Source organism: Dama dama, chromosome 5, assembly GCF_033118175.1.
Source record: "Dama dama isolate Ldn47 chromosome 5, ASM3311817v1, whole genome shotgun sequence".
NCBI classification, from domain to species: domain Eukaryota; kingdom Metazoa; phylum Chordata; class Mammalia; order Artiodactyla; family Cervidae; genus Dama; species Dama dama.
The window spans coordinates 17,245,638-17,259,933 of record NC_083685.1 but is presented as its reverse complement, the minus strand read 5'-3'; the positions used below and the strand labels follow the sequence as shown (position 1 = coordinate 17,259,933).

Genomic DNA, 14,296 nt, shown 5'->3' with positions numbered 1-14,296 from the left:
TAAATACGATCACACTGGTGCCTCAGATTTTAACGAAGTAGAAGACAGCTGATTTGGGGGTAGTCTTCCTTTTAGATTTAAATGTAGCATCTAATTAATCAATTGAATACTTTTTTTAAGATGTGTGACACCATGCTAGATAGAATGAAGTTGAAAATGTCTTTGATTTACTATCATTGAATGTCCACTGTGTCCCAGGCCCAGTTCTGATTCATGATACCATCACATGATATTTATTTATGTGCCTTTGTCCTGACATTTACGTTGTCTGTTATTCCTCTTCTAACTTTGCCACACACAACTTAGCACCAGTGTCTAACCCATAGTGATAAGTAAAAGTCATGGAAGTTACATGAGCTATATCTAACTAAATTCAGGTTTTTGTTTTTAATGTGCCAATTCTTCATGACTAAATTGAGTATTCTGTAGTTTCCTGTAGTGGCATATGGCATGAAATAGCCTATTAGGTCTAAGAAATTATCCCACATCTAAGGTTCTTAGTCATTCATTACTTTCACAATATAGATATGAAACCTTGAATTGGGACAGACAGGTAACTGTTCTAGGTGGTTGGTGTGTAATGGTGAACACAGTGTCTTCTTTCCCCTCATGGAGCTTGTGTCCAGTGGGAAAAGCAGATGATCAACACTAAACCGAAATGAGGAAAATCTTTGCATTTTTAATATTAATGTTTTATTTTGGTATGCTGGAAGCTAAAAGTTTAAATGGGATAAATGGAGCTCAGTAGGATATGTTAGAAAGAAGTAGGGTCAAGGGGATGAATCCATTTACCTTTTCATGTTTTTGTTTTTGTTTTTTTTTTAATTCGTGTATGTTTTTGAGGGTAATACACCCCGCCCCCAGCTTCTAATGAATGTCAAGTTTTTAAAAAGAGGATTTATAGGAGAGAGATTAACTACAGTTCTTAAAATAGCTCTTTGTTTCTGAAAGCCTTGTTCTGCCATCTTATAACTGGGTGGCAGTGGGAGGGGGGCCCTCCAGAATGTACTTGTGTAGCCCCTGCCACTAAAGAGAATGTGCCCTGGTGTGACCTCAAGCGTAGGCTGACTTATTTAAAAAATATATAGGGAAAACTTCATCGTGTTTTTTTAGTGGCTCTTATCAACAAACAGATCTTAATATAGGACGTCTTATTGGCCATTATTAAATGTAGTGAGCATGGGCAGTGGGGGTGAATTGATGATTGCTCTGTCAGGAAATATTAATATAAGCACTCATTAACATATTTTTCAGACAGAACAATCTCTACTTTTAAAGCCTCTTCATTTAACTCAAACATACAGTAGCTTCTTCGCGGCCTGTATTATGCCTGGTGCTCTCTTTGCAAGAGTTATTTTCTAATTGTTTAATTATGTATCTATTCAACATGTATTTATTGTGTATCTGCTCAGTGCCTGGCACTGTGCTGTGTTCTTAGGTACATTGTATACTTCCATCAATGTAGATGCAAATCCAGTGATTTCACTGACCAATGAATACCTTTTTAAAGCAACAAAATCATTTTGTATGAGGATCAAAAAAAAGGGACTTTTTCCAATAGGTATAGGAAAGAGGAGAATTAGCCCCTCCCCCCAATATGTGTGTGTGCTTAGTCTCTCAGTCGTGTCTGACTCTGCGACTCCGTGGACTGCAGCTTGCCAGGCTCCTCTGTTCATGTGGATTCCCCAGGCAAGAATACTGGAGTGGGTTGCCATTCTCTTCTCTAGGGGCTCTTCCCCACCCAGGGATCGAACCCAGGTCTCCCGCTTTGCAGGTGGATTTTTTACCACTGAGCCACCAGGGAAGTCTGATATAGATGTGGTCATATACTTGGTAGTCTTCAGCGTATACAGTCTTTTAAAATCTGTCATCCAGATATTGAGCTAGTTATCTGTTCTTTCTGATGCTCATATTAGAGGTGCATTGAACCTTCTCGTTCTTCTTCTCCTGTCTCTTTGTCTCTGTGTATTGCATTCTATATGAGCACTTTTCCAACTGTTGTGTTCTTGCAGATCACTTGGGGATCTTGTTAGAATGCAAGTGTTCATTCATGAGTCATGGTGTAAACCCTGTGATTCTTTATTTCTAACTAACTCCCTGATGATGCTGTCAGTCTACAGATTACACCTATGAAACATGGTTCCTTGTGATTTCCTCAGGTCCTACTGCTAATTCATTAATTTTCTCTTTAGCTGTGTCTGTTTAACAGTGAGTTTCAGACCTTAAATTCAGCAATCATATTTTTCATTTTTAGAAGTTCCATTTGGTTCTTTTCAAATGTGCTTTGTCTTTTCTTTAGCATATCTTGTTCTTTTATTAGAATTTTTGTTCATTTATCTTGGTAATGAATGAAAATTTATTTTATGGTCCATTTTAGATTGTTCTCTTATCTTCAGTTTTTGGGGGGTTAATTCTCCCATTTCTTGTATCTGCTGATGCTCCTTCATGGTATTTTGGGTGGTTTCTTTTTCCTTGTTATGTGTAGTTATTGATATTTACTTTTTTATTGTGGATTCATTTCTAGTTGAGAGAGTATGTGGTGTGTGTGTGTATGTATGTATGGGAATGAAAGAGAGAGAGGAGGAATCTTGCCTTCTGGGTTGTGTCCTGGGTTGTGAATGTGGCCCTTCAAATATTTCTCCACATAATCTGCCAGTACCCTAAGGGATCATGGACCAATACTGGTGATAATTTCTTGGCTTACAGTTCCCACACCATGTAGGGTACTGTAAATACAGACACCCTCCCTGGGGCTGCGGTTTTAATAGCTGTGCTGTTTCTTTCCCCCTAAAGGGCTCTGGATAAGGGTGAACATCCATCATTTTCTGGTGTGTTGAGAATTTCCATTTCTCCCACTTCTCTTTGGCTTGAGGCTATGATACTTTTCCCTGTCCAAATGTGGCTCCCAGAAGCCCCTCTTTTCAGCATTTCCCGTTTTAGCCAACTGACTACCTGTCTAAAGGCTGACGTTCTTGGCTTTTCATCTGTCATGTGAATTTCTCACCTGTTACCAGCGGGGGTATTTCATGTTGACTTCTCCCTCATATTGAAGCTTCCCTGGCCCTTGATCTAATCTTAAGTACACAGACTAGCCTTGAGCCTGATGGAGTTTAAAGAGGGATCTTATTTCATAGTACAGAATTTCTCAGTTGTAATTGTTTCACAGAGGGTGGCTCCTGCCCCTATATTAATCATACTCCTCACTCAGAAATTCTATTTCAGTCTCTCAAAGATAAATTAGTATATAGTAGAAAGGGAATTAAACTTCTGCTAAGAATGAGATGAAATGATGAACACAAACATGTGTGAGTATGTCCGTGCCTTGGGCAGAGAGAAGCATACTCAACACAGATTCTGCTGTTTCCCACTAGCCTTGTAACCATGGGGTCTGTCACAAACATATGTGTCATGTGGGCAATAATAACAGCAGGTAGTCTGTATGGAGTGTTTATTACATGCAAAAAACCGTGTCAGTAACACTTTATATAGATTTCTTTCACTTAAACCTCCTAGCAGCCCTTTGAGGGAGTTTTCTCTATGTTGAAACTGAGGGTCAGAGAGGTTAAGGGACTTTGTTTCCCAAGGTCACAGTGCTGGTAAGTGGTAGAGCTGGGGTTTGAACCCACTTAGTCAAAGTATGCTGAAACTCCAATACTTTGGCCACCTCATGCGAAGAGTTGACTCATTGGAAAAGACCCTGATGCTGGGAGGGATTGGGGGCAGGAGGAGAAGGGGACGACAGAGGATGAGATGGCTGGATGGCATCACTGACTCGATGGGCATGAGTTTGAGTAAACTCTGGGAGTTGGTGATGGACAGGGAGGCCTGGCGTGCTGTGATTCATGGGGTCGCAAAGAGTCGGACACGACTGAGCGACTGAACTGACTGAGTCAAAGTATGTGCCACCAACCATGATGCCTCCATATTAATATCATCTACAAATCTCTCTCCATATATTTCCTCAGTCTTTATCTGAGTTTCCTTATTTTGGGATGGGACACTTTTTTGTCCTCATGAAATATAATTTCCATTAAAAAGTGTTTTGTATGTGTTTTTTTTTTTTCCTCCTTGAATAAAAGATATTGGGTAATGGAAATCCAATTGGATTTGAGCCCATGTTGATGGAAAGTACATATGGGAGGGGGGCTGAAGCATTCAATGATTTTTCTTTCCATCACCTAATTTTTAAAGTATTAAGCAAGTAGGTTCTGACATTAACAGGGAAGATTTAAATTCTCTAAGAGCTTGGTGGTGTTAAATAATTTTCTGTAAGTGCACATATTACGTTTTCAGTCTCCTACCAAGTCTCAGTGCACCTGAAGCTCTGAGAATGTTCTTTTTGCATTTCCTGGGAGCTGCCAGACCTCCTCATTCTGTCTTCATCTCCTCCCCACTCCACATCCCTCCACTACTCCATCTCCTTCCCAATGCTGCCTGCTGCTTCTGATGTTGTTGTTGTCACTGGGGAACTTTGGAAACAGCCAGATTCTTTGGAGTCTGTAAGTGGAAAACAGACTGCTGCTCCTATCTGGCACTGAGCTTTGTCTAGAAAACAAGGAGTTAAAAGAAGCCTGGTCCAGGGAAGGGCTGTGACAACTGTCCTAGGGGGCGCTCTCGAGAGCTCTGGCCGTGACTCATGCTGCTCTGTCACTCAGATCAGCATTGGCCCCTGCCACGCAGGCAGCCAGGTGGGGTTACCGCCAGAGCACGCACAGAGAGGGGAGCATGAAGCCTGCACTGCGGGGGATGTGATGCCCAGCTCGCCTGCTCACCCAGCCTGCCTACCACAGACGCTTCAGCCTGCAGCCATGGTAACGCTTCTGGCTGGCTGTACCCCCAGGAGCCCACCACAATGGGCAGCCTCCTGGTGACTGATGGACCAGTGTCCACCTCCCCGACTGAGAGAGCTTAGTAGGTCCGCAGGAAGCGGAGAAGATGTAGGACGTTCCTAGCTGGGAGTCATGCCTTAACGAGGTAGGACGCAGCTGTCCATCCACACTGTCAGCGCGCAGGGGTGCTGTACATCACTGGGAAGAACTTTATTTGGCTGGCATTTCATTATGCTGATTAAACTGCGGTGGATTCATGGGGCGTGATCGAGTTGGGAAGGAGGGATAATGAACTTAAAAAAAAAAAAGAAAGTGGTCCATAAGAGCTGCGAGTATACTCATCCGGATATGAATGGGCTAGACTGCAGTGCTCTCCTCACACTAGTTACATATCTCTCAAACCCCCTCTCCTGCCCCTCCTTCCTCTCACTCTGGCTAATCCATAAAATGTAGAAACTCTACCTTATCCCAGTGATTAGCACTAAGTGTGAACGATTTAGATCTATCTGGAAGAGGGAATAAATAGGTTTAGGTTCATCTGGCATGCCAGCACCAGCCAGCTGATGCTCCGAAGCAGCCTTCTGGAAATATCAGCAACGAGTTCCCCAAGAAGTGCTTTCTTTCCGTTCTACCAAGTGACCTGTTTGAGTTCACCCTTCAGTTTCTCCCGGCAGGAAAGGCAGCCCGTCTGCGGGTTGGTGGCCATGTTGGCAGGGAAGGGGTTAAGCTCTTGTTGCTGTAAAGCGGAGCAGAGGCTGGGTCTGCCTGTGTGTGAGCGAGATTGAAAGCAGGCGCTGCAGTGCCATCAGGATCGCCGAAGGAGTGAGACGATTTTCTTCTCCGCAACAGTGTTGAATCCGTCTGAATTTTTCTCCCCCCCCCAACCCCTTCTTCTTGTTTTTTCTTTAACCAGCTCCTCCCCCCTTCGTTCCCACCCTCAAGTCTGATGATGACACCTCCAATTTTGATGAACCAGAGAAGAATTCGTGGGTTTCATCCTCTCCGTGCCAGCTGAACCCCTCAGGTTTCTCGGGCGAAGAACTGCCGTTTGTGGGGTTTTCGTATAGCAAGGCACTGGGAATTCTTGGTAGATCTGAGTAAGTGAAATTTTGACTTTTCTAAGGGACCTGCATTGATACAAGGCATAGAGCCCAAAGGTGGTGGTGACGGCGGCAGGGTGGGGGGAGTGTGGTGGAGGAAAACTGTTAATCAGCCTGCATTTGAAGAGCAATTTACCTGGTTGGGCTTTGGTGGGATAGACTGTTCATATTTTCATTTTCCTGCGTTTAAAGGTACCTCTTCCTGTTCATAGCATCGTAATTGTCAATTGGGTACTTTGGGTTAGTTTTTCAGTCTTTGGTCTTCTTTAGAGGGGAGGAGGCAGTGGGAGATACCTAGCAGTGCAGATCCTCGGTGAAGGGAGAAATGTACAGGGCTGAGCTGAGCTGTATGTTTATCCATCTGTGTATCCCTCTGTCTCTCAGGTGGGTAGATGGAGGTTGCTATCTTGGCAGGGTTGAAAGAATCCTAAAATCTGTTTCTCATGAGGTAAGGGTTTCCTGATGGGGTTAGCTGAGCTGCAAGTGGCTGTACCAAAGCCCTGACGGAGGGATGGTGCTCCGCTCGGCTCAAAGTCTGCTGCAAGATCCAGGATCTGCCAGCTGAGCCTCTGAGCCGGCAAAGCACTGGTGGCCAGAGGGAGCCCCGTTACCGTGAGCCACCGGGCGGGCGTGTGATGTAGCCGAGTCATTGATTCACAGAAGCTGGGCTTCACCGGGGAGAAAACAGACCAGGAGACTAGGAAATGGAAGTATAAATATCACTGTCAGCCTCTTGACATGATTGCTCTTTCTCCATTCTTGAAAAAGCTAATGAAAAATGTGTTAGTCCAGCGCTTGGCAGTTGGAGACAGCGGGGGGGCGGGGGGGGGGGGGGTCCCTGGCTTCCAGCCTCCTGGATATTTGTCAGAAATGCAGTAGCTTCTGTGGATGTCAGAGCTCAATGTCTTGCTTCGTCCTCATGATCTGATGACATTTTGTGTTCAGGGGTGTGAGTTCCCCTGGAAGGTCTTGAACCAGATTGTGTTATGCGCCCTGAAGCCCCAGCTCCCTCACTTGGAGGCTCTTGGAGTAATGTTGGGTGATCAGTGGCTGCCCACTTAGAAAACAAGCAGAATTTGATTTTATCTTGGCAGCATTTATTCACGATTTGTTGTGCTTGTAGCTCCGATATCGATTTGAAGGGATGTCATGTGGGTTCTTGGATGGTGTCTCCCCATGGGTGCTATTTTGACAGTAACGTTCCTGAAAAGATTTCAGACATCTGGGGGGTAACTGGGCACTTGATGAGACGTAGGGGCTGCAGTACTGTGGGCTGCAGTAGAATTTGAAGAGCTGTTTGGGTTGAAAGAGACCGAGGTGACCCTTTTTTCCTCCCTCCCTGGGGGCTTGCATTAAAACTCAGGGTTTTCAGTAGTGGTGGCTGTACCTTGCTGGCTAATTTGCTCTGCAGCCCTGAAGCAATCTGGATCATGGGAGAAGAGGCAGAAAGCTCACTAGCTGTTGAATGTGCCATCAGATGGTTTGAAACGGCCCAGCAGGGCTGGGAGGTTTTGCACTGGCATCGAAGAGCGGGGCAGAATTGGAGGCCTGCTGTTAAAGGATGCATAGTTAGTGGGCAGCTTAACCTTGACACACACAGCGCACTGAAGGTCACCCGTTGGACTGGACAGAGGTGCGTGGAGAGTTCTAGTTCTGGTCACCAGTGGGCTAGGCGGATCAGAAAGAAAGCTTGCTTGGGGTGCTAACCAGTGGTCTGAAAAACTGGGAAGGACTTGAGGGAATGAGATTTCAGGGGCAAAGGCAAAATGATGTGGGGGCTCTCAGGCGTTGCAGTTAATCTGAAGCAGTGTGTGATTAATTGCCTATTTTTCAGGAAGACTATAATTGCATCTTTTTGCTTCTCACAGAAGACTCAGTTAAGGGAGCTTTCCGACAGGGGCATCTCAGTATTAAGGCCCAGGCACAGTAAATATTTGTGGATTTAATTTACTCATGATCCTTTCTCTCAGATTGTGTTTATATTGCTCACTGTATCTGAAGATAATGCTGTTTTACCTTTGATAGTTCAAAATATATCTCTAGAGCATAAAATGAGCTTCCGTCCATGCCTGTAACAGATGCTTAACAAGATCCTCATTAAAGTGTCCATGCAAACAAAACTGTGTATTACTTATCTGGACGATGTAATTGAAGTATTCCTGTCGGTGGGTGGGTGGTATGGATCAGTGCCCTTTCCATGGTGATTTGGGAATGGAATCAGAAAGATTTCCTTTCATCTTATAATGTGGTCTTGCTGTTGGACTTATTTATTCAGCCTGGGGTACTGTGGGTGAAACCTACAACATCATTTTAGAAATTCACCCCACCTGTTGGGCACAGGTGACCCTGGATATATTGGATCATCATCATTAGAAATTCAGAAGAGATGCAATGCTGACATTACTTAGAAGCCCCTGCAGTTTTGATAACTTATAATCGTTACAAAATTCATTTGGAGGTGGGGGGGGGGAGGGGACATTTTCTGGAGAGGCCACCATTGCCACCAGAGACCTGGGGTTTCTCCGAGATTTTCTTCTCCTCCCCCTCCCTGTTTCAGCATCACAGGTTTTTGTTTACACACATTGATTACCTGTGCTGTTACTCACTCTTCACACCACTGAGGAAATTGCAGATGCTGCTGTACTGTGTTGGAAAGAATTGACCCCAGATCTCTTGCCACTAAACTGAATGAAATGTTCAGAGGTGGAGCTGAATGAAAGAGGAATTTTCACAGAGACTCTCACAGTCAGAATGATTTTAATTATTGTGATTGCTCATCACTTTTTAGGATCCTTTTTTGGGACCCCAAACTATTTTAAAGCCAGCCATTGAATGCATCATTTTAGGTTTAATAAGAATCTTTTTCTTCCTCTAAGATTTATTCATTTATTTTTGGCTATGGTGGGGCCTTTGTTGCTGCACTCAGGCTTTCTCTGGTTGAGGTGAATGGGGGCTGTTCTTCATTGTTGTGTGTGGGCTTCTCATTGTGGTGTCTTCTCTGGTTGCGTAGTTGTGGCTTGTGGACTCTGGAGTGCTGGCTCAGTAGTTGTGGCACACAGGCTTAGTTGCTCCACGGCATGTGGCATCTTCCCGGACCAGGAATTGAACCTGTGTCTCTTGCATTGCAAGGAGGATTCTTAACCACTGGACCACCAGGGAAGCCCTGAGGTTTACTGAAAATCTTGATCTCAGCATTCTGAGTCTGAGCTGTAGTGGTAGTTCCTTGCACTTGAGTTGGAGGGAGTGAGAGAGATCCTACAAACTAGTTCTGGTTGTCTCTGGGGTGGAATGATGGCAAAGTTCATGCTGGAGAGTGTGTATCTGATGCATCTTTCTTTTTAACCAACAGTAACCCAGACCAAACCCCGAAGCTCTGAATGCCTGGGTGTTCCTCTGAGCCTCTGTTTGCTTGGATTTGACAATGGAGGGATAGTAACAGAAATCAGTGTGTTAAGGGTTTAAAAATATAATGGATCTCAGCTCTCCTCCCTCCTCTGTCAGCATGGGTTATGTTTTTTTTTTTTTTAAGGTCCCTCTCCTTCTTCCTAGAATCAATGCATTTCTGCAAACCTTCAGTATAAACTCTAGAAGGAAAAAGCCAGTTGATTTTACATTTTGTGTTAGTTTTTGCACATGCTGGTTTTATGCTTTTGGAGAAGTTGGAAATCTTAGAGGACCAATGGGATCTAGATGAGACTGGAATCCGTGGGATGACAGTGTCTGAATAGGCTATTTTTAGGATGGGGGCTTTCTCTTTTGATTCAGGGCTTTTTCCTTTCCTTTTGAGTGGATCTGAAAATTTATTCTTGGAACCAGCCATTCAAATACTGTGGAAGGGTGAAAAATGGCTTCCACCAGTGCCTTTCTGGATTTTCAGAGAGCCAGTTTGGGGTGCCTCTTCCTTGCTCTACTGGGGCCTCTTTCATGTCACTTTCTTCAACTGAAAGTGAGATACCTGCCTCTTAGGGCTGTTGGGAGGATGGTATGAAATAGGTAAAGTACTTAATCTAGTCCCTGGCACATGGATAAGTCATACTGAATGTCCACTTAAGTTATTTTTTTACTTCTACACTAGTCTCTGTATGAAAGATGTCCTTCTGTATACTGTATATGTGAAGCAATAAATATCATAATAAATAGTAAGCAATAAATATCATAGTCCAAAGTCATGCCAGACCAGAAACCCAGCTTCCCAGGCCCTGGGAATTTCCTGCTAGAGATGCTTGAACACCCTGATCCACCGCAAGTTGATATGCAGCTCCCACATCCCTGCAGGTTAGAGATGGCTTTTGGGGTGGAGTGGTGGGGGCCAGAATTTGAAGGCCCAGCCCCAGAATAGGTTCCTTCCCATCCATTTGAACAAGTCAGAGCATATATGTGTGGAATACTTCATGGGACACAAGGCAAACACCTTGACTGAGAATATCACTGGATGTTGAAGTACTTTAGGAGTATTAGGACGGTAAGGCAAAAAGTCTTAATGTGGAAGCCACTTAATGGGTAATGCCGATTCCCAGTTTTTGCCAAAGTCCAGTGCTGATCTTTGTTGGAATGTCTGTTTCCCCACATGGGCTGTGATCTGAAAGGCAAGGCTGGGGCTTATTCATCCTGGTTTTCCTGGAACACAAGATAATATAAACTCTCAGAAAATAGGTGTGTTGGAATTGACTTTACAAGCAGACTAATGGAAGGTAGAGTATTTGCCTCAGCTTCTTAAAAGACAGTGGATTTGGGGGAGTGGGGAGGCACATGGAGAGAATTTCCGGTGGTCAGGGAGATAAGAGTCACCCGTCCTTGCAGGGTACCGACTCTGTGCCAGGCTCTGCTCCAATCACTTTGCATAGGCTAACTCACTTAAACTATACAACAGCTCCCAAGGAAGGCACCATCATCATTTCCATTTTACAGGTGAGGAAACTGAGACATGGAGAGAGAGTGAGCAACTCACTGAAGGTCATGTAGCGCTCCTAGTGGCTCTGCTGAGACTTGAATCCAGGCAGGGTGGCTCTAGGGTCTCTTAGCCACTGTGCTAGGCTGCCAAATAAATGCAATACATGAGAAATAGGGACATAGGTATGGGGTCCCCAGGTTCCCATGCTTGTCAGAAACAGATGCCTGTCGTGGGTGGTGACTGAACAGTGGGGGTGGGACAGGGTGGGATAAGAACTGATGGGCTGTAGAAAGGTTAGGTTTTGTTCTTCGTTTCTGAGAGTTTGTCAGGTAGGTAGGCTGCATAGCTCTTGAGGTTGATGACTTCTGCCTCTTCATTTAGAGGCTCTCGCCTGGCTTGTGTCTGTGTGTACATGAACATATGCACACACACTTTCTCCCTGAGAGTTCTTATTTGCTTGAGTGTAAGCTTGGTGAGGACAGGGTACTGGTTCGACCTTGTCCTCCACTCTCCCTTAAGGTGGATCACAGACAAGCTGCTCAGTAGGCATTGTGGGAGAGTCGATCCAAATCATTTTTAGGGTCACCACTCTCAGTTTGTTGATGACTCTGTGATCCATGCCTGTTCACATCTATGTTTTGTATTTCACTGCCTCCTGCTATCCATTTTGGGAAGACTTATTTACCAGCCAAAGACGGCCTGGGCTCTCCAGTTTGTCCTACTTACTTTTTACTAAAATACTAAAAAACTTTATTCCTTCCCACCTCCAGCCCAGACCTTTCTGTCATTGCGCTTGCTGCCTCCCCATGGCGGACAGCCTTACCTGTGTTTCAATTTGTTTGAACAGTAGCAGAATCTGCTCTGGTTCATGAAGGTTTGCATCATCTGTACCTCCCAAATCGGTTACAGAACCCGCCCTAGCTTCCCGCCATGGACACTGCCATTGAGTGCTCCGTGCTGTTTCCACTCCTCTGTCCTCTCAACCAGCTGCCTAACCCTTGCCTCCATGTTATTGTGTTGGGTTTTCTCCTCTTGCTTAATTTCTTCTCTCTCTTAGTCAAGCACATCTTGTTCTTGCCTTATTCTGTTCTCTATTTAGACTGTGCGTGCCTGCCTCGCAAGCCTGGCAGGACCATTCTGCCGCCTTCTCATTTGTCTTAAAGATACCTTTAGGAAATCCAATCCAAACGATCCCAGCCCAGTCCTGAAGATTAGACTCCAGAAGATGTGTCGAATGCATTTTTTTGCTGGCCTACACATGCTGATTTGCATGGTTGCCTCGGATCCCTTAAGAAGACAGTAATTGACTAAATGGTGCTGTATGTTCCCAGTCCCAGTGCCAGTTTGGCAACTGTCCCTTCTCCTAAGTGAATTTCTCTTGCTTCTCTCTGTTTTATTTGTCTTGCGTCTCCTGACCTCTCTCACCTTCCTTTCTCTGACAGGCTTCCTGAAAGAATAGCCTACGCTCAATGCCTCTTTTCCAACCTCTCCAACTTTATGGAAATCACTGAATTTAGTGGTTTCTGCCCCCTCCCCACGTGATGCCATTAGTTGCCAGATGTGTCTGAAACTTTCTTCTCTTTCTCATTATGAGAACTTGGTTTTCCCTTCCTTCCACTTCACTGCCCTTCTCACTCTTCCATGGCTGTTTCAGGCCTTTGAGATGTTGCATTGTCCCCTAAACTCCACCTTCATTGTCTTTTTCCCCTGTTCTGGATGATCTCATTCAGTCCTTTGTCTGTAACTCTCACCTGCCCATGGACTTCCTCCCATTGTGCCCTGTTCATCACCACCAGGATGTCCTACTAGCATCTCAACATCCCTGTCACCAACAGACTCACTTGCTCACTCAGTAAGCCACTTGGCAGCAGTTTTGTTTTCCTCATCTCATTTAAGGAACTACCACTTTTTCCTACCTTTCTAGGCAAGAAAACTGAGTCATCTTAAACGGGTTTTCATCCCCTCCCATCTCCTCCGTCGCCAAGTTTTCTAAGTTGTGCCTTTTGCGTCTATGCCCTTTTTTCTGTCCTCACCGCCACCACTTGTTGAGTTTTGCTTGGACCATTGCAGTAGCCTCCTGACTGATTCATCTGCCTCTGGTTTTCCCTGATCTAATCTACCCTCTCCAGAGGGTGGAATTCTCCCGAAGCATAAGTTGGATGATGTCATTCTCCAGCTCAGACCTTGTAGCATCATGATGTGCACAGAATTAATGACCACTCCCGAGCTTGGCATTCATGCCTGGTGTGCCAAGACCCCAGCCTGCCTTCTCACTCACCCCTTCTTGTGCCCTATGTTTGGCGAAGCTCCTCAGCCCTCATTGAGGATGGGGACCATGTCTTCTACCCTTTGCATGAAATAGGACCTTGCCTCTGGCAGGCCTTCAATGAACATTTGTCAAATGGAATTAAAAGTGGTCAAGGATTATGCAAGTTCTTCTGCACAGTTTATACAGCTGCTCATGGAAGCTGTCAACTGTTGTGCACCCAGAACTGTGCTGAATGGCTCTTCACATGTATTTCATTAAGTCCTTACTATCTCACTGTAACTGTGTGAGGTGGCTGTATTATTCCCATCCTACAGAGGAGGACACCGAGGCTCAGCAAGATTTTGTAGGTAGTTACAGATCTGAGACCCATAGGCTGTACCACTACACTGCCCTGCCTCCAACAACCCTGGCCCTGATAGAGCATGTGGGATCGATGGATTAGCCTAATAAAAAGGTGAAAGAGCCGACTTTACTGAGAATTCACTGTACCAGACATTCTTCTAAGGGATTAACAAACATTTTCATTTAATTCCAGCGGTAACCCATAGTCTTACAGAGAAAGAAACTGACCAGGAAGCTTGGATTACTACTTAAGTTCACTCGCCATGCGTGTGGCAGAGGATGGCCATCTCTTCCAGCTTTAACTTTAGAGCTAATATAAGCATTGTTTGTTTATTTATTTATTTTGGCTGCACTGGTTTTTTGTTGCTGCCTGGGCTTTTCTCTAGTTGGTCTACTCTGTAGTTGCAGTGCTTAGGCTTCTCATTGCTGTTGCTTCTTTTGTTGGGGAGCACAGGCTTAGTTGCTCTGAGGCATGTGGGATCTTCCTGGACCAAGGATGGAACCCGTGTCACCTGCGTTGGCAGGTGTATTCTTTACTATTGAGCCACCAGGGAAGCCTAGCATTCTTTGTTTTGCAGGATGGACCGTTGCACACTCGTTGCAAGTCTAGGCTTTGGGCTCAGGTGGATATAGACTCTGCCCGCCCCCGACTAGCTGTGTGAACAAGGTATTTAACCTCTTAGCTTCAGTTTCCTTCTGTAGAAAGTGGAGGTTATTCTTGGCTGTGTGCTGGATTTGTTGTGGGGTCACTCAGAGCATATAGTGTTGGTGCCAGGAGCACAGTGACTGTTCATTTCATGTTTGCTGCTGTTATTTAGGGATGAAGATGGGCCCATGGGTGCTTTGGATTCTCTTCTCTTCCTCG

The 14,296-nt window shown here is 45.0% G+C and overlaps 1 protein-coding gene across 6 annotated transcripts in view; it reads left to right on the top strand.

The window, feature by feature from the left end:
* The window catches only part of CIT (citron rho-interacting serine/threonine kinase), a 171,879-nt gene that overhangs the window by 64,338 nt on the left and 93,245 nt on the right, over positions 1–14,296 (top strand). For 4 of the 6 annotated variants that reach the window (XM_061141899.1, XM_061141897.1, XM_061141896.1 and 1 more), the window contains exon 10: positions 5,743–5,926. The exons of 1 other annotated variant lie outside the window; for it this stretch is intronic. In XM_061141899.1, the coding sequence (XP_060997882.1) occupies positions 5,743–5,926 (184 nt within the window). Of the gene's footprint in view, positions 1–4,867; positions 4,975–5,742; positions 5,927–14,296 lie in introns of those variants that run through there. One more of the 6 variants, XM_061141900.1, reaches the window with a different exon arrangement.